This window comes from Pieris brassicae, chromosome 9, assembly GCF_905147105.1.
Source record: "Pieris brassicae chromosome 9, ilPieBrab1.1, whole genome shotgun sequence".
Lineage (NCBI taxonomy): Eukaryota > Metazoa > Arthropoda > Insecta > Lepidoptera > Pieridae > Pieris > Pieris brassicae.
Window position 1 is genome coordinate 17,443,131 of NC_059673.1, and position 14,652 is coordinate 17,457,782.

General features: G+C 34.7%; 2 protein-coding genes across 3 annotated transcripts in view; one reads left to right on the top strand and one right to left on the bottom strand.

Moving 5' to 3' along the window:
* The window catches only part of LOC123714357 (putative uncharacterized protein DDB_G0277255), a 157,538-nt gene extending 144,405 nt beyond the window's left edge, over positions 1-13,133 (top strand). The window contains exons 7-9 of one of the 2 annotated variants that reach the window (XM_045668583.1): positions 9,615-9,842; positions 10,191-10,345; positions 10,599-13,133. In XM_045668583.1, the coding sequence (XP_045524539.1) occupies positions 9,615-9,842; positions 10,191-10,345; positions 10,599-12,443 (2,228 nt within the window). In that variant the 3' untranslated portion in view covers positions 12,444-13,133. The remainder of the gene's footprint in view (positions 1-9,614; positions 9,843-10,190; positions 10,346-10,598) is intronic. The other variant, XM_045668584.1, reaches the window with a different exon arrangement.
* A 604-nt stretch (positions 13,134-13,737) lies between these two features.
* On the bottom strand, positions 13,738-14,592 carry LOC123714217. Its single transcript, XM_045668409.1, has 2 exons — positions 14,513-14,592; positions 13,738-14,446 (listed from the first exon to the last, which is right to left on the bottom strand). The coding sequence occupies exons 1-2, from the start codon at positions 14,552-14,554 to the stop codon at positions 13,802-13,804; spliced, it is 687 nt and encodes a 228-aa protein (XP_045524365.1). The 5' UTR covers positions 14,555-14,592; the 3' UTR covers positions 13,738-13,801.
* Between the last annotated feature and the right edge of the window lie 60 nt (positions 14,593-14,652).

Here is a 14,652-nt window from a genome sequence, read left to right on the forward strand (position 1 = left end):
ACTACCGTACTAAAATTAATAATTCATTTGTTTAATTATCACTACCGAATTCCTGATTGTCTATATATATAACTCGGCAGGTTCGATTTCTAGCTACACAATAATTGTTACGTAAAACTTGCTTGCATAAAATCAGTATATAAATGCTTTTACTGTCAGCACAAACAAATGTTAGTATAAGTGTATTTAGTCTACAATGAAACACATTAGTTTGAGAATTGTTCGATGACATTTCTATTATTTGAACCACAATACTATGCACCTCTTTGCCTACTAACAGCTAGAAAACGGTGAAATCGTCCGTCATACGATGAGATGCAGATAAATGCAGTCTTCATCCGGATATTGGTAGCACGCTGTCTTCTACTTAACAGACTAATTAAGGCCAGTGTTTTGTAAACAAATATTTGTATACACCACTGATTATAGTCACAAAGAACTGAAATTTAAAAAGCAAACGCGAGACCCTAGTATGGTAAGCACGAGCAAAAATAGGTGGGGTCGAGGGATTGAAGATATTCATTACTTTTAAAATATAAAATAACTTTGTCTAGAAACAAGAAAGTATATTTACATACATGTTGGCACGATTTGAAATTACCATACATGAAAGGTAGCGCCGCACCATACTTGGTGATGGTCTTAGCCTGGAATCTGTCCAGTAATCTGAACCATTGACATCGTAACTGATAAGTTATCGGCGACTGTTAAAATATATCTTGTGAGAACGGTCAATATATCAGAAGTTCTGCCGTCTTGTGATAAGATGTTTGTGGTACTTAGTATTTTATTTGAAATAATTTATTAACCTAATCCCAATGTAAATAAATACGACTTTTACTCTGGACAATTTTTTCTTTCGATTAGAACATTTACGAAATATTCATACGGTGATGGAAAAAGTTGCCAGCGTGTCTAAGACCCAAAAATTTACTGTCAGGCACATAAGCAGAGCAGTGTTGGCCCCTTCAGCATGCGACTCTCATTCCTGAGATCGTAGGTTCGATCCCGGGCTGCGCACCAATGCACTCTCTTTCTATGTGCGAATTTAACATTCGCTCAAACGGTGAAGGAAAACATCGTGAGGAAACTGGCTTGCCATAGACCCAAAAAGTCGATGGCGTGTGTCAGGAACAGGAGGCTGATCACCTACTTGCCTATTAGATTGATAAATGATTATGAATCAAATAAAAAAACTGAGGCCCAGAGCTCAAAAATATGTAGCGCCACTGAGTTATGTTACATAAGGCAGATACTTGTCTATTAGATTGACAAATGATCATGAAACAGATACATAAATCTGAGGCCCAGACCTCAAAAAAGGTTGTAGCGCTACTGAGTCATTTTACATAAGGCTGATCACCTACTTGCCTATTAGATTGACAAAAAGACACATACATCTGAGGCTCAGACCTCAAAACGCTTGTAGCAGTACTGAGTTTCATTACATAAGGCACCTAGTTGTCTACAGAGAAACAACTGTTTTGTTTCACAAATTACACTATTATGGAAAAAAATTGCTCAATCGTTTACATTAAACGATTGAGCAATTTTTATTGCTTTTATTATATTATTTTATTATATTAATTTTTACATTAAACGATTGATTAAACGACAAAGATCACAATCATAGTCAATTCTAAATTATAATAAATGACATGTTTTTATAACCACAAGATTAACCTTGACCATAGATTATGATTCGCTACAGTTAATTTATTCTATATTCGAGGACAACATTGTGGTCAGTAAATAATTTGAATTACGTCATTGTTCCTGGTATTTGGCAAAACGTGCAAGTCCGTAAGGTAAGACTGCATGAACGGAAAAGTCATATGTTTGGAAAGCAAATAGCTTCAACAGCTTCATTTACAGGCCATTTGTCTTCTATATCAACATCTCTTTGTCAATCAGTAATCCACGTAGTCCAAGACGCGGTTGTTGCTTACAAATGAGCAGTAAACCTCGCAGCAGTGAAGTCACTCAGGAAACTTCTGAGCTTCTGGCTACTTAATTGGCCAGGACTTCATGTGCGTTTAAGTGCGTAAACTGAGTCCACTAGTATCACTAGGGTTGCAAGCAATATTGACTTGATTAGTAGTACTGTTGTTAACGCGTTTAGTAATATTCCATTTCGCACTTTATAAAATCTATTGATTTGTTAAATAATTTTTTTATTTAATAAATACCATCCGTACAACCTCTACGTCAGCGACAACTCAGCGTGTCTTAGACAGTTTCTGCCGCACACCACCACTATGTGGAACCAGCTGCCCACTGAAGTATTTCCGAACTAATTCGACCAACTCGAAAGGTCCTTCAAGAAATCGCGTACCTATTTTTATCAGGCAAGCCTTGCCCAGCCTTACTTGCGAGCCTTTTGGCAATGTGAGTATTTATAGGCGGCTGTCTCACTTAACATTAGAGGAGCCTCCTGCCCGTTTGCCTCCTGTTACATAAAAAAATAACATGTCTGTGTACTACGCCTTAGAAGTTATACGCGCAACAAGACAAAAAAATTTGTATTTTTTTTATCTTTTGTCTTATTCTACGTTTTTAGAAAAATCGACACTAACAATAGAGAAAAGGTATTTAATACATTGAATGTTTTATTTTAACGCATTATCTACTTAAAATTTAAATATCACAAAAAATATGCCTTCATAATTAAAGAAATAGACATTTTTTTATATTATAATGTTGACTATGGTAACTTCAGGGTGTCGGTTTTGCGCGCGCGTAAAATCGTAGAAATTTACTCTCATCATTTTTTTCTAACGCGCCAAAAAAACTATAACTTCAAAAACGACACATTACTATTCCGTACTGTACAACATCATAGCAATAAATAAGCGCAGTCGCTATTATTATATTTAGTATATATAATATAAATAGTTTATTATTAAACTACAATTCACAAGACTCATTCGGTTCATAAGAAATATCTTCAAAGTAACAAATATATATTTCTAATTAGTAGATGTGATGTTGTATCATTTAAATTATGGCCTTAAATAGACATCATTAATTCCAATTTCCTGTCGAAAAGAACAAAGATGGCTTCAAATCCGTACTTAAATATCATTTTTAATAGTAACCGGATATCGCTGTGTGCTTTTCCTGGCCTTTGATCTATAATCTGTAGACCCAATAAAGATATGTCTCTATGAATCTTACAACCAAATTCCTCGGTTAATATTTTTATCTCTTAATGGTATTAAACGTTATACATGATATATAGCCCTAGTAAAATCCTAATTAATTTGTATAAAACTGTGGTTGTACAGTCAATAATTTTAACTTTGTTCTGGATGATACTTGCAAGATCGACTTGCGTTGATAGGCGACACTGTAAACGTTATGTAATGTTATAAATTTTCGTTTATGTTCGTTAAAGAAATTCTGTTCCAAAATCAATTATCAATCAAATTAAAATAGTTCTGTTTATAGTTTATGCCATCATACGCTGTACTATTCTCAGAGCAATAACCGTTCACAAAATCTAATAATAAAAAGCGAATAAGCGAGTTTAAAAACGTACACGGAGAGTTATTTTAATACCAAAGATCTAAAAGGCATTCATTTTATTCTTGATATTCATTCATAGACATTCATTCGTTCACTAAATAACAAGAAACAATATACAACAGGAATTCCACTCAACGGTGAGAATTTAAATATTTCAGTCACAATTGAGGAGAGTTTAATTTGTATTAAACCTGTCAGACATAGTTAAGCGCAGACACAGGAAGCAGCTAGTCTACATAAAATACAACATACCACGCCTCGACCCACATTCCCAATGCGACTCCCGCGCATCCGTTTTGTTAAAATAACTGAATATTCGAGACACGTTGATAAATGTTAGTGGTTAATTGATGTCGGTCATCTTTCGTATATTCAGCAGGATTCTCGGAACGGTTTTCACAATATATTAATGTTTGTGTGGCTAAAATAAGCGTGCAATTCTTAATCTTTAAATAGTGCATTCAAACAATATTATAGATTCTTTTTTATATTGCGTAGAAACACATATTGCCCTCGCCTATGAAAAAATTACATTAAGAAACCTCCATGCAAGTATCTAAATGGCGTTGTAACGCCACTAAATGATTATTGTATTAAATTTTTAAACGCAACTTCTTTTGTAGTGAATTCAGACATTATGATAATATGATATGATATTTATTATACCATTCATTTTACATATCTGTATGTAATGTACCACTTTCTTTGCAAATAAATGATCTATTATTATTATAATGTAAGTGCTAAAAAGATAACGTGCGTATATTATAGAGCTTGTTATGTCAACTGCTATCTGCCATCTAGATCTGTATTGTTGTGAATATTATACAAAGGAATGCAAAGGAAGTATTTAATTTGTTTGTATAATTAATTTTGAAAGTCTAATCAAATAGAAATCTATATTTACTGCTGAATATTAAATTGAAAATTTATTTTGATTAATATGTAAATAAATAAATTTATGTAAATCATGTCCGCTGATTTTTAATTTACGTGTTAAATATTAATTTATAGCGTTTTCAAACTGTGATTATGATAAATCATTAATGTAGCAGTTACATAAAATAAATCAGTGGCGCTACCACCTTTTTAGTTTTGGGTGTCAGATGTTTGTATCTGTTTTATGATCATTTGTCAACCTCCTGTGGCTGACACAGACCGTCACATTTTACGGTATAAGGCAAGCCGGTTTTCTCACGATGCCGTTCGAGCGAATGTTAAATGTGCAACATGGAAAGAAAGTCCATTGGTAGGCCAAGGATCGAACCTACGACCTAAAGGCTGACATTGGCACGCTGAAGCCACAAGGCCAACACGGCTCTTTAGTAGCAGTTATATACACTTAGATACAATTTGTTAATTTGTAGATACATTACACCTTCTTTAAATGTTACTTACTTAGTCATACAATTGACACAATGTTCGCGATTTCGTTATTAAGAAGTTGAAATTAATTATAATAAACATTCCCTAAAACTAATAACAATGACCAAACATAACATGAAATCTAAAGAATTTTGCTTGGTTTGACTCGTAAAATTAGAATTTGTTTCATTACGCAAATGGTTTTGGTTGGGTATACGGAAATAAAGAATGAATTGAAAATTAGCGACAGTCATAATTTAAACCTTATTTTAGCCTAGTATTTTTTTTAAATTATATGTGGCGTTTGTGTTTTGGATAACTTTATATTCTGAACAATTATGTTACACAGAAGGACTGAGACGGAAGGAAGAAGTGGATTTGATACGTTCTTCGTTCCATCTTTGTAGTTTATTACATGGACGAAAATTCTTAATTTTAAATGGTTACAATACAAGTTTTTTAATTGTTATATATTATGCAAGTGGTGATATGAATTTAACAAATGTTTGACGTCCAATATAACCTGGAGTCTCAGTTCAACTTTTTAAAGTCTAGTAAGCTTAAAGAAAGCTTGTGCTTTAACTTAAAACTGTGTTCCTATTCAATTCTGCTCAGTATTTCCGCATACTTTTATTTCCACTTGAAACTTAACCAACGCATATCAACAAAACCTATAATAGATGTTTATTTTCGTTTTCAATGAGTTGCATCGCTGGCGCCGATTTTATAACATATTGAGTGAATCATTGTTTCGCCAGAGCAGAAAATAATCTTTCAATTTGAGATTTTGTAAGGAAACAAGTAAAGGTTTAAGCAAACACCTGTAAACTGTGAGTCGCAAAAGCGTCCTCGATATATCGATATACCTACTTCTCTCAAATTCTCTAGCGCTGATGGTTGGTCGAGCGACAGCAGCTCCTTCAAATACAAGGCAAAGTGGCAGGTAGAAGAAGACCTGGCCGGAGACACACGTCTTGGTAGAAAAATCATAGACAATGGTTTAGTCAAAGCACCAAGCCAAAATGATCGCCTACTATCGAAAGGAGATGGCACTACAAGAAGAGGAACATAGTTGGTCCCAAGGTTGCGAATCTCGACACAAAACCTCAACATTGAAGTCGGGATTCCTATCGCTATTGGAAGTTGCAAAGACCAGCGCTAGTCGATACCAACCTTACACAAACGCACTCAGAATTAGCGCCCTTTGACTCGAAAACCAACAAAATAATTAATTCCTATTGGTTTAATATTTTCATTATTTATGTACATCACACAGGTTGTTGACATTTCTTCCGTCTTTTCGAAGGCTGCGTTAATTGCTTTCAACAATTTCCGTGTACTTATAAGGATGGCCTTAAATAACTAAGATTTTTCGCATGACATGTTCGTCTATAAATGGGTTTTGAGGATATCTAACATAATGTGTTTTTGTATGAAGGACATCAGGAAGCTTGTTAAAACAAATTTAAATCAAAATTCGATATGGATAATCTGTTTATGTGTTTGTGTTCTTCATATTATGAATTATACTTACTTTAATAACGGCTCTAATATTCGGAATGTGCTGCTAGATATGAATAAGACTTATTAAATGCCTTTTAAGTAACGATCTTATTCATTTACGTACACATATACGAACTTTAGTATAAGATTTAGTATAATAATAATCCATTGGCGCGACCAGCCTTTGTATCTTTGGTTTGTTTTTCTGTTATCCGCCGGTGATCCGCCGTTAGCAGATCTCCCTGTGTACAGTTGCGATTTGGAAACCCTCAGGTTTTCACAAATAGATAGAACTTTGTTTTTTTTACGTTAAACTTAATTATTTACATGGTTTTCCATTAACAGTATTTGCAATATTCTTAATATACATAGTAATTTTATTACAAATAAAATATTCATAAATAGAAAATTAAAACAAATTTTAAAATGTTGGGTCTTTAATGCTGGCAGCATTTCCTTGCTGTATTGCAATGCTTATTCGTGGAGCGAGGAAAGCACCAGCTCTGGGATCCCCATTACTATCTACCAGACACCAACTTAATCTTTTATTAGCGCATGTGGAACAACCTCAAAGTTGGACGAAAGACTCTTTCTTATACTTTATCATTTAATGATTTTCCGTTCTGCTCTACGGTCGCTAAAGCATTTGCGTTTTTCCAAGGTAGATAAAACGGGGCTAACGTGTCCACACACGTAGCATGTGTCTTTGTAGTATATGTTATACACTTGAGAATGAACGTTTCTTATCGACGCAGTAAGTTAAAAATAAAAATCTTTCGAAAACATTACAATAATGTAAATTTGCCAAATATATTTAATCCCGGAAGCTTTTAGGTTTAAACAATTTCAATTTCTGATAGAACTTCAACATTCTAGTTTTATGTAACAGTTTGTATAATAACAATTATCGTGAATGTGTTTTAATTCACACCAAGTCGTGACTGGCTTTCGTTGCAAGGACTTCCGAGTTCCGACGGTAATTCGATCTGATAGCTGCGACAACTCGATTATAATTTTAATCGTTTAGGTTACATGTATTATCTTGGGTGAACCAGCTGTAAACTTCTATATCGCATTAACACTTAAAATTATTTGTTGTTACTAGCAAAGTTAAGAGCAAGTTTGGTTAAGGTTAAGTATTGGTTCTTTTGGGTAGATTAAATTATTGGATAATCCTACTTTTACACAACTAATATAGCTGTATCACAATGCATTGTTCATAATATCGTCATTTTTATATTATAATCTAACATTTCTGCGAGTGCCACATATTTAAAAGTAAAAATAGTTACAAGATCTAAGGTCTGCCTTAGATTTCTATACGTATTTGGCTCTTAAATATACATAGAAAGATCCGGGGACAAACCTCAGGGATGAGATATGGACGCTTAAGCCATTTGGCTTAGACAAGAATTAAATTCGAAATTCGGTTAATATTAATTAAAAAAACGACGCTGCAAAAAATGGTTTTAACAGTATGATCGCCCTTTTACATATTGTCTTACAGGTATATACTTTATTTCTAAAGTATTTATGATGATAATAATTTGAATTTGATTTTACTTTTTTCGTGGCTGGTTGTTTACATTTTTGCAGTCGTAGTAAAAACTACAATTAATAGCGCTTATATTATGTTACATATAAGTGTATGTTTAAATATTGTATTTAAAAAATAAATTTTTATTTTACACAAATAAAAAGGATATTTAGGTAAACAGAAAGTGCACTGACCCTCACACTAGGATTCCCCTGTGTCATTGGCAGCCGGTCACTCTTTAGAGATATTCTCGGGCTAGTAGATATTCAGAATACAGCGATTGAAGAACACTTGAAGTCAGTGCGAGATGTCTTTAGTGACCTTCAACGTTTCACACCCATAGAACAACAGATTTGATGTTGGATCCGAATATTTTAAGCTTGATTCGACGCGTCAACTACCGTGACTGCCGGTAATACAGGTCGAAGTTGGGCGAAGCTTGCTCGGGGGCTGGCAATGTGTGATCAAATGTCTTCTTGTCTACCTCCAGTGTTAGTGTGTAGAACTACATAATATGTAGTTTTCCACTTCTTGCGCTCAAAATCGTACTACAAATTTCAAGTAAATCACAAACGTAAAATGTAGCCACCGATTCGCGTAAATAAACAGGCATTCAAATAAATTGTGAAAGGTGACTAAAATAGTTCATGTCACATTCCCAATGCGCGGACGCAGGTATGTTAATGGTTTGCATTCCGCTCGGCGATGAGTCGCGAAGATAGACTCGTAATTTAATGTTTATAGTACCTATGAATGTGCGAACGTTTGACTGGAGTTACGATCTGCTGATTGACATATTTCGCTTCGTTAAATAGATGAAAGATATGTTTGTTTATTAAATTTGTATAACAAATACCACATTTTAAAGTCGCTTAACTTAACTCGCTTATACTCGTATGAGATCTTTTGCATTAGAGACAAATGTTTTTACATTTATGGGCTCAGATACTTGCAAGTTACATCAGTCGTAAAAATTGTACTATTCCTATATTTGTCAGAATCATAAAACTGATAAACCTTAGGGCATTACTATGTACTTTGTTGTCTTATTGCACCTTTTATTTTATTTATAAATGAGTTCCATCTCAGTACTCAGTTTTGCTATCTAAGACTGAGTTAATAGGTAGGGAAATAAAAATCACATTACTAAAGTAAGATCTGAACAAAAGCTACTAAAATAATTGAAATATATCGGCCGTCGGGTCCAGAGTAGATTTATGCGCACATGTGCACGCGCATCTCTTTGTGCGTCACATGTGAATGCACACAGTTTATACTTTATTTAAAACGCTAACATATTGAGCCGATGATAATTATCTGTTCGCGTCAAATTTGTTTACATTCTCTCGCTGCTAAGTTTACATTTCAGGATATGAATGCAACATACATTGCATATATCGGTTTCATCAAGCTATACCAATTATTATACGACGGTAATTGATTAAATACTACTTATTTGGATATATTCCCTGGAATCTAAGAGTTTCTACTATAATCACAGTCACCTCAATCAAATCTCATGTATTAAATACAAACTATCGATCTTTTTACTCTTATAAGCTGCTCATTGAAGTCCGCGTTGTTACTCATGAAATTACACAAATGTTTTTAATGATATGTGATAAACTAGGTACGTTGGCACGAATTGTACTTGTATATATAAACGATTATCTCATTTCAGGCAATCCAAACGACAAGATTCTATACGGCCGTCCCAACAAACGGCGTAGTGCGTCTTTCCCAGCACCGCGCTCGCTCGACCGGCGACACTCCCTTCGAATATTCGGTTCGTCGAGCAAATACTTGCAGCGATGCGCATCTACCCGCAGCCTGCACCACAAACATGCGAACACGACAGACAGCTCTTCATCCACTGACTACCCGCCTAGCGTAGAATCTGCGTCGCCTAGTAAGCATTTGTTTTTCGTTGCAACGCATGCCAGCTTTTTGCATACGTTTATTATTTTGCATTTGAATGATGACGCTTCATGAAAAGAATATCTTTGAAAGTCATATTCTTATCATCTGCAGGCATTGTCATGCGTTGAAGCTTTGCAATTTTTATCTAAAATATTGTTAATTAATATGAAAAGTACTCGTCTGGGGTTGGGTAAGGACACAGCTAAGTTATCACTTGTTAACTTAAATACAGTGTGGAAAAGTAGCGATTATACGACGATATAGTTACAAAGTTAATTTATGTACCGTAGTTGCCTTGTGTTTAATGCCAATATTTTAATCGATATTTACTTTACAGAGAAAGTGTCGTTGCTCTCCCGCTTATTCAGACGAAGCGGCCGCAGCAAACAGACCCGCGCAATGAGCACGTTTTCTGCACAGTTCCCGCCAACGGAATGGTTCAATTCCAAGGCGGTTCATCTGCATTGCGTCGCTACACAGACTGACTCTAAGGTTATTATTACATCTATTTTATAGATCTACCTTCTGTTCATGCTTAACAAATATTTGAAGGCATTGAAACTAGTGTCGTTTTAATTTTCGCGACTATACCAAAATATATTTTACTAGATCAAAATGTGTTCGTTATGTTTTTTTCTTTTAACAATATCTGTAAATCATTGGGAACGTAGCAAAATTGAACTTCGTAAATTTTTACCAATAATTTTGAATATAATATTGTATCTTAAAAACTGTTTATTTCCAGGAGTCACTGCAGAGTCAAACATCATTCATGTCATCGTACTACGACGGATCGGAGATAAGCAATCGGTCATCGACATTGCCCAGAAGGCACAAACGGCACCTGTCCACAGAGTCTGGTCTAGCAGGCTCCTTGCACTACGACCATTCTCCCATACGACAGTCCAGTCCCAGTTCTGGTAGTCTTCCCAGATCCACGCTCAGCAGAAGCTCAACGAACAAAACAATTCTGGACCACTTCGGTTCACCTCAAAGGAGCAGCGATCCGAAGTTGAGGGACAGTCCCAGCGGAAGTTTACGAAGGGTAGATTATTCAGACCACGTCATGTCTACCAGCGGTCCATCGAGTTTGGAGAGCACAACGCCGCATCGCACGCCAAGGAAAGATAGCAGAAACGCACACTCCGATCAGAATTCCCCAATGAAGCGCTGCTACAACAGCGGCAGCAGCGGTCACTCCAGTCTAGAATCGCACATATCCGATCGCACTTTAAAACCTGCACCTAGTCACGCTAGTGGAGCACCAGGACTTAGTAGAGCGCAATCGCTCGTGAAAGTTCAAAGCTTGCAGAGTTCTCCAAAGAGCCTCCATAAGTATAGAACTAAACCTCCAATCGTTGGAGGTGAAACTTTAAAAAATGGCACATCACCGAAGACGTCTCCAAAAAACTGTCCCAATACGCCCAAAAAAACTGCGACCCCGTTACATAACAAAAATCTTGGATCTAAATTAGAAAACCCTACAACCGCTATGCTCGCGAGCTCCAACTCAAACAACTCGATTACTCTTAAGGTAACAACGAATACAATACATCAAAACGGCGGGACGAATACGAAAGTTTTCGTTCAAAATTCACCAGTACGATCGGTTATTACATTCGAAAATGGTAAAGTTACGGAAACAAGTAATGGAAGTAACATTTACATTATTAACGACGACAGGCAAGTAGTGTCTGTACAAAATGGTATTTCAAATTCAACAGCAAAGAACCCAACCGAAACGTCATTTGATGTAAGTGTTGAGAATAACAAACAAAAGTACAAAGAAGCAGAGCCAATTAAAGTACAAGAAAATAAATTTAACAAAAACTCGATGAATGAGGCGAATATGAATAATAATCGAAAACTGTCACTACAAATCGGCAGCGGCACAAATAACAATAGTTTCGTTTACAAAAATCAATTGAATAATACCAATGATATCGCATCAAATCCCGCTTCACCAGCCATACACAATAACATACACAACATTGAAGCAACGCCTAACAGCAACCCCACGACACCTACGAAAAGCTATGATAACATCATCGGTTCATTAGGAAGCCTGAGATATCAGAAAAACTCCTTATCATCAGCTAATGGTGGCATGCAAACGAATATTAACTCGAATAGCGAACTGAAGAGTGTCGATTTATTGAAGAAAGCAGCTGCTTTACAAATGTTGAATGGCCTTCCAAACAACAGAATGAGTTCAGAGTCGATCGCAAATCTATTAACAAAAGGAATCGATACGAAACCAACAGTTTTAGGATCGGAACCGAACCTAGCTTTAAAGAACCAAGAGTCGTTGAAAGACAATACGTCGTCCGAGAAAATAAATTGCATAGACAATAAACAGAAACGGTACAGTTTAAGTCAAGATGGCAAAAAGGATAATCAGGATTTTTACAATTTTCCTAGTCTTAGTGACTTGAGCTTTAACTTTACGAGTTTAGCCGCCCAGAAGATATTGAAAGGAGTCAGTATAAATAGTGTCGATACTTTAGTGGAACTAAATATGGCCGCAAATACGGACAAACCGAACAACCGTGACGTCACGCCGGTATGCACAGATTTTGGCCTTGTATAGTGTCTTATTAAGTTTAAATGTACAATAGTAGACTTTATATACGATATAAGTTAGCCTTAAATAATCATAACTTAGATTACACCCTACTTATTAGTTCAAACTTTGTACTCATTTGAATTTTGTACTCCCCATTTACTTCTTTAGATATCTTTCATGTTTCATGTATCCCTTCTAATCGATATTTAAGCCTATACTAACTTATTGTCAATTTAATGTACACGCATCATTATAATGCACATTTTAATCTTGTCCAGTGAGTGACAATAAAGTTGAAAAACACTGATGTGGCCTAAGCGTACCCATCCAAAAGAATTTAGTGCCTAATATAATCGAATTATTTATCCTATTCAGTATTCGTAGTGTATATTTTTATGCCCTTAGCACATATCTAAAAATATCACTTAGATTTAAAAACATTCACCTGCACATCTTTTCGTGCCATCATGTTTCCAGTGAAGCGAGTACAAACTAGTATATCTCCATAAGAACAGGTTTCATGTAAGGAAGAGGGAGTTAAATATATGTCATGTATAAGTGCCATAAACCATAATATAATTGTGAGATCGGGCAATGGGTTGGGAAGATTGGTTTTTAATTATTTTGGTCAGCACTTAGTGCAAGACAATGGGTAATATTTATTCATTAGAAAATGTAATCAAAAGTCAATGCATATTAGTGTAAGAGTTCAGTTACGCCATTTGTAAAAATGTATTAACAATTAAAGTTGATGCTTTATGACTTTTTTTATTAATCCTATATGAACTAAATAGCTGTACATATATTGCATGTACTCCTGTGTCACTATACACTGATGAGTGGGTACCAACTTCATTCTTTAATTCTATGTAGGTTTTAATTGACTTTATCACCAACTGCACCATTATTACTAAAGCGTAACTGTCATCAATATCAAACAACATACAGAATAATTATTAGATATCTCTGAAATAACTATTTGTTGGTAGAGTTATTTTTATGAGACATTACTTTACTAGCTAATTTAAAAGCATTGCAAAATGTTAATTCAATTTAAGGCTGTTTAGGCAATCACAAGCTTCTATATTTTTTCTTTTTTTCTGTAAATAACAGAAGTAACTCTTTTACTAAATTATTTTTAGCTAAAAATTTGCTAGAATACAAATTAAAATGAATGGAAGCCATTGTGTGTGACTTATAACAAACCAATTAAAGAAAGTATGTATTACTTTCAGCATAATATAATTTATGAAACATGCAATAAGCTTACGATTAATAGACAGAAAGCAAAGAAAAGGGTCTAGAACAAACTAATATGAAAGATAAAATATAAAAATTTATTCTCTGTAATAAAATTAAGTAAAATGCCATTATTACCTATGCTACGAGCAAACAATAGTGCTATGTTCCATAAGGTCTGTAGTGTGCAAAGGCTCAGTTTCAGTCTGATTCTTTATAGTATTAAGCCAATCTTCTGTGGGTTCTATTTTTTTTACATCATTCTCTGAACTTTCACTTGTTTCATCTGGGCTGCTATTCTCAACTATATTTATTCTAGTATCCAGATCTTCTTTGCTATTGCATTCTTTTGTAGCTTCATCAAGCTTGATGTTTCTAAAGTTTTTGGCAACATCTTCGGGCCTTATAGTAACATTACATACACAGTCTTCAGTTTTAGTTATTTCTTTTAATGCTGCTTCTTCTATTATCTCTAATTCTTTCATATCTTCAATACTTTTATACAAATACATGTGATCGTCGTATGGACTTACATAATCTTCCAGTAAAAAAGTACTACTATCAAAATTCAAATTATCAAATTCAACAGCGCCGTATTTACCTATGTTGTTCAATAGTTCAGATTCATTGTCATAAGAAATCTCTATGCTTTTAAGGCAATTTTTTTTTTGATCTTCGTTGTCTTGGCATTGTTTATAAATTGCTTCTAGCTGTCGTAATGTTTTCAGCTCTCTGGCTTTTAACGAGGCGTATATGCGAGCAAAAGATTGTCGAACTATCGATTTTAGCTGAAAGGAAAGAAAGCGTTTTAATAAAATAATAAAAGAACAACATGATATATTTATAAACATTACTTTTTCAATGTCGTCGCCAATTTCAGCGAACTCGTCCGCCATGTTTAATATGTATTATTGTTTATTTTTGTTTATTCTTTGGAGAGATAGTGTCAGCCGTCAGATCGACAATATAACGCTTTTCGTACGTTGAAAATTTT

Coding starts and splice junctions, on each gene's coding strand:
- LOC123714217 (XM_045668409.1), bottom strand. CDS start 14,554: ATGGCGGACGAGTTCGCTGAAATTGGCGACGACATTGAAAAA. Junction 14,447..14,512: donor TTGGCGACGACATTGAAAAA/GTAATGTTTATA, acceptor CTTTCCTTTCAG/CTAAAATCGATAGTTCGACA.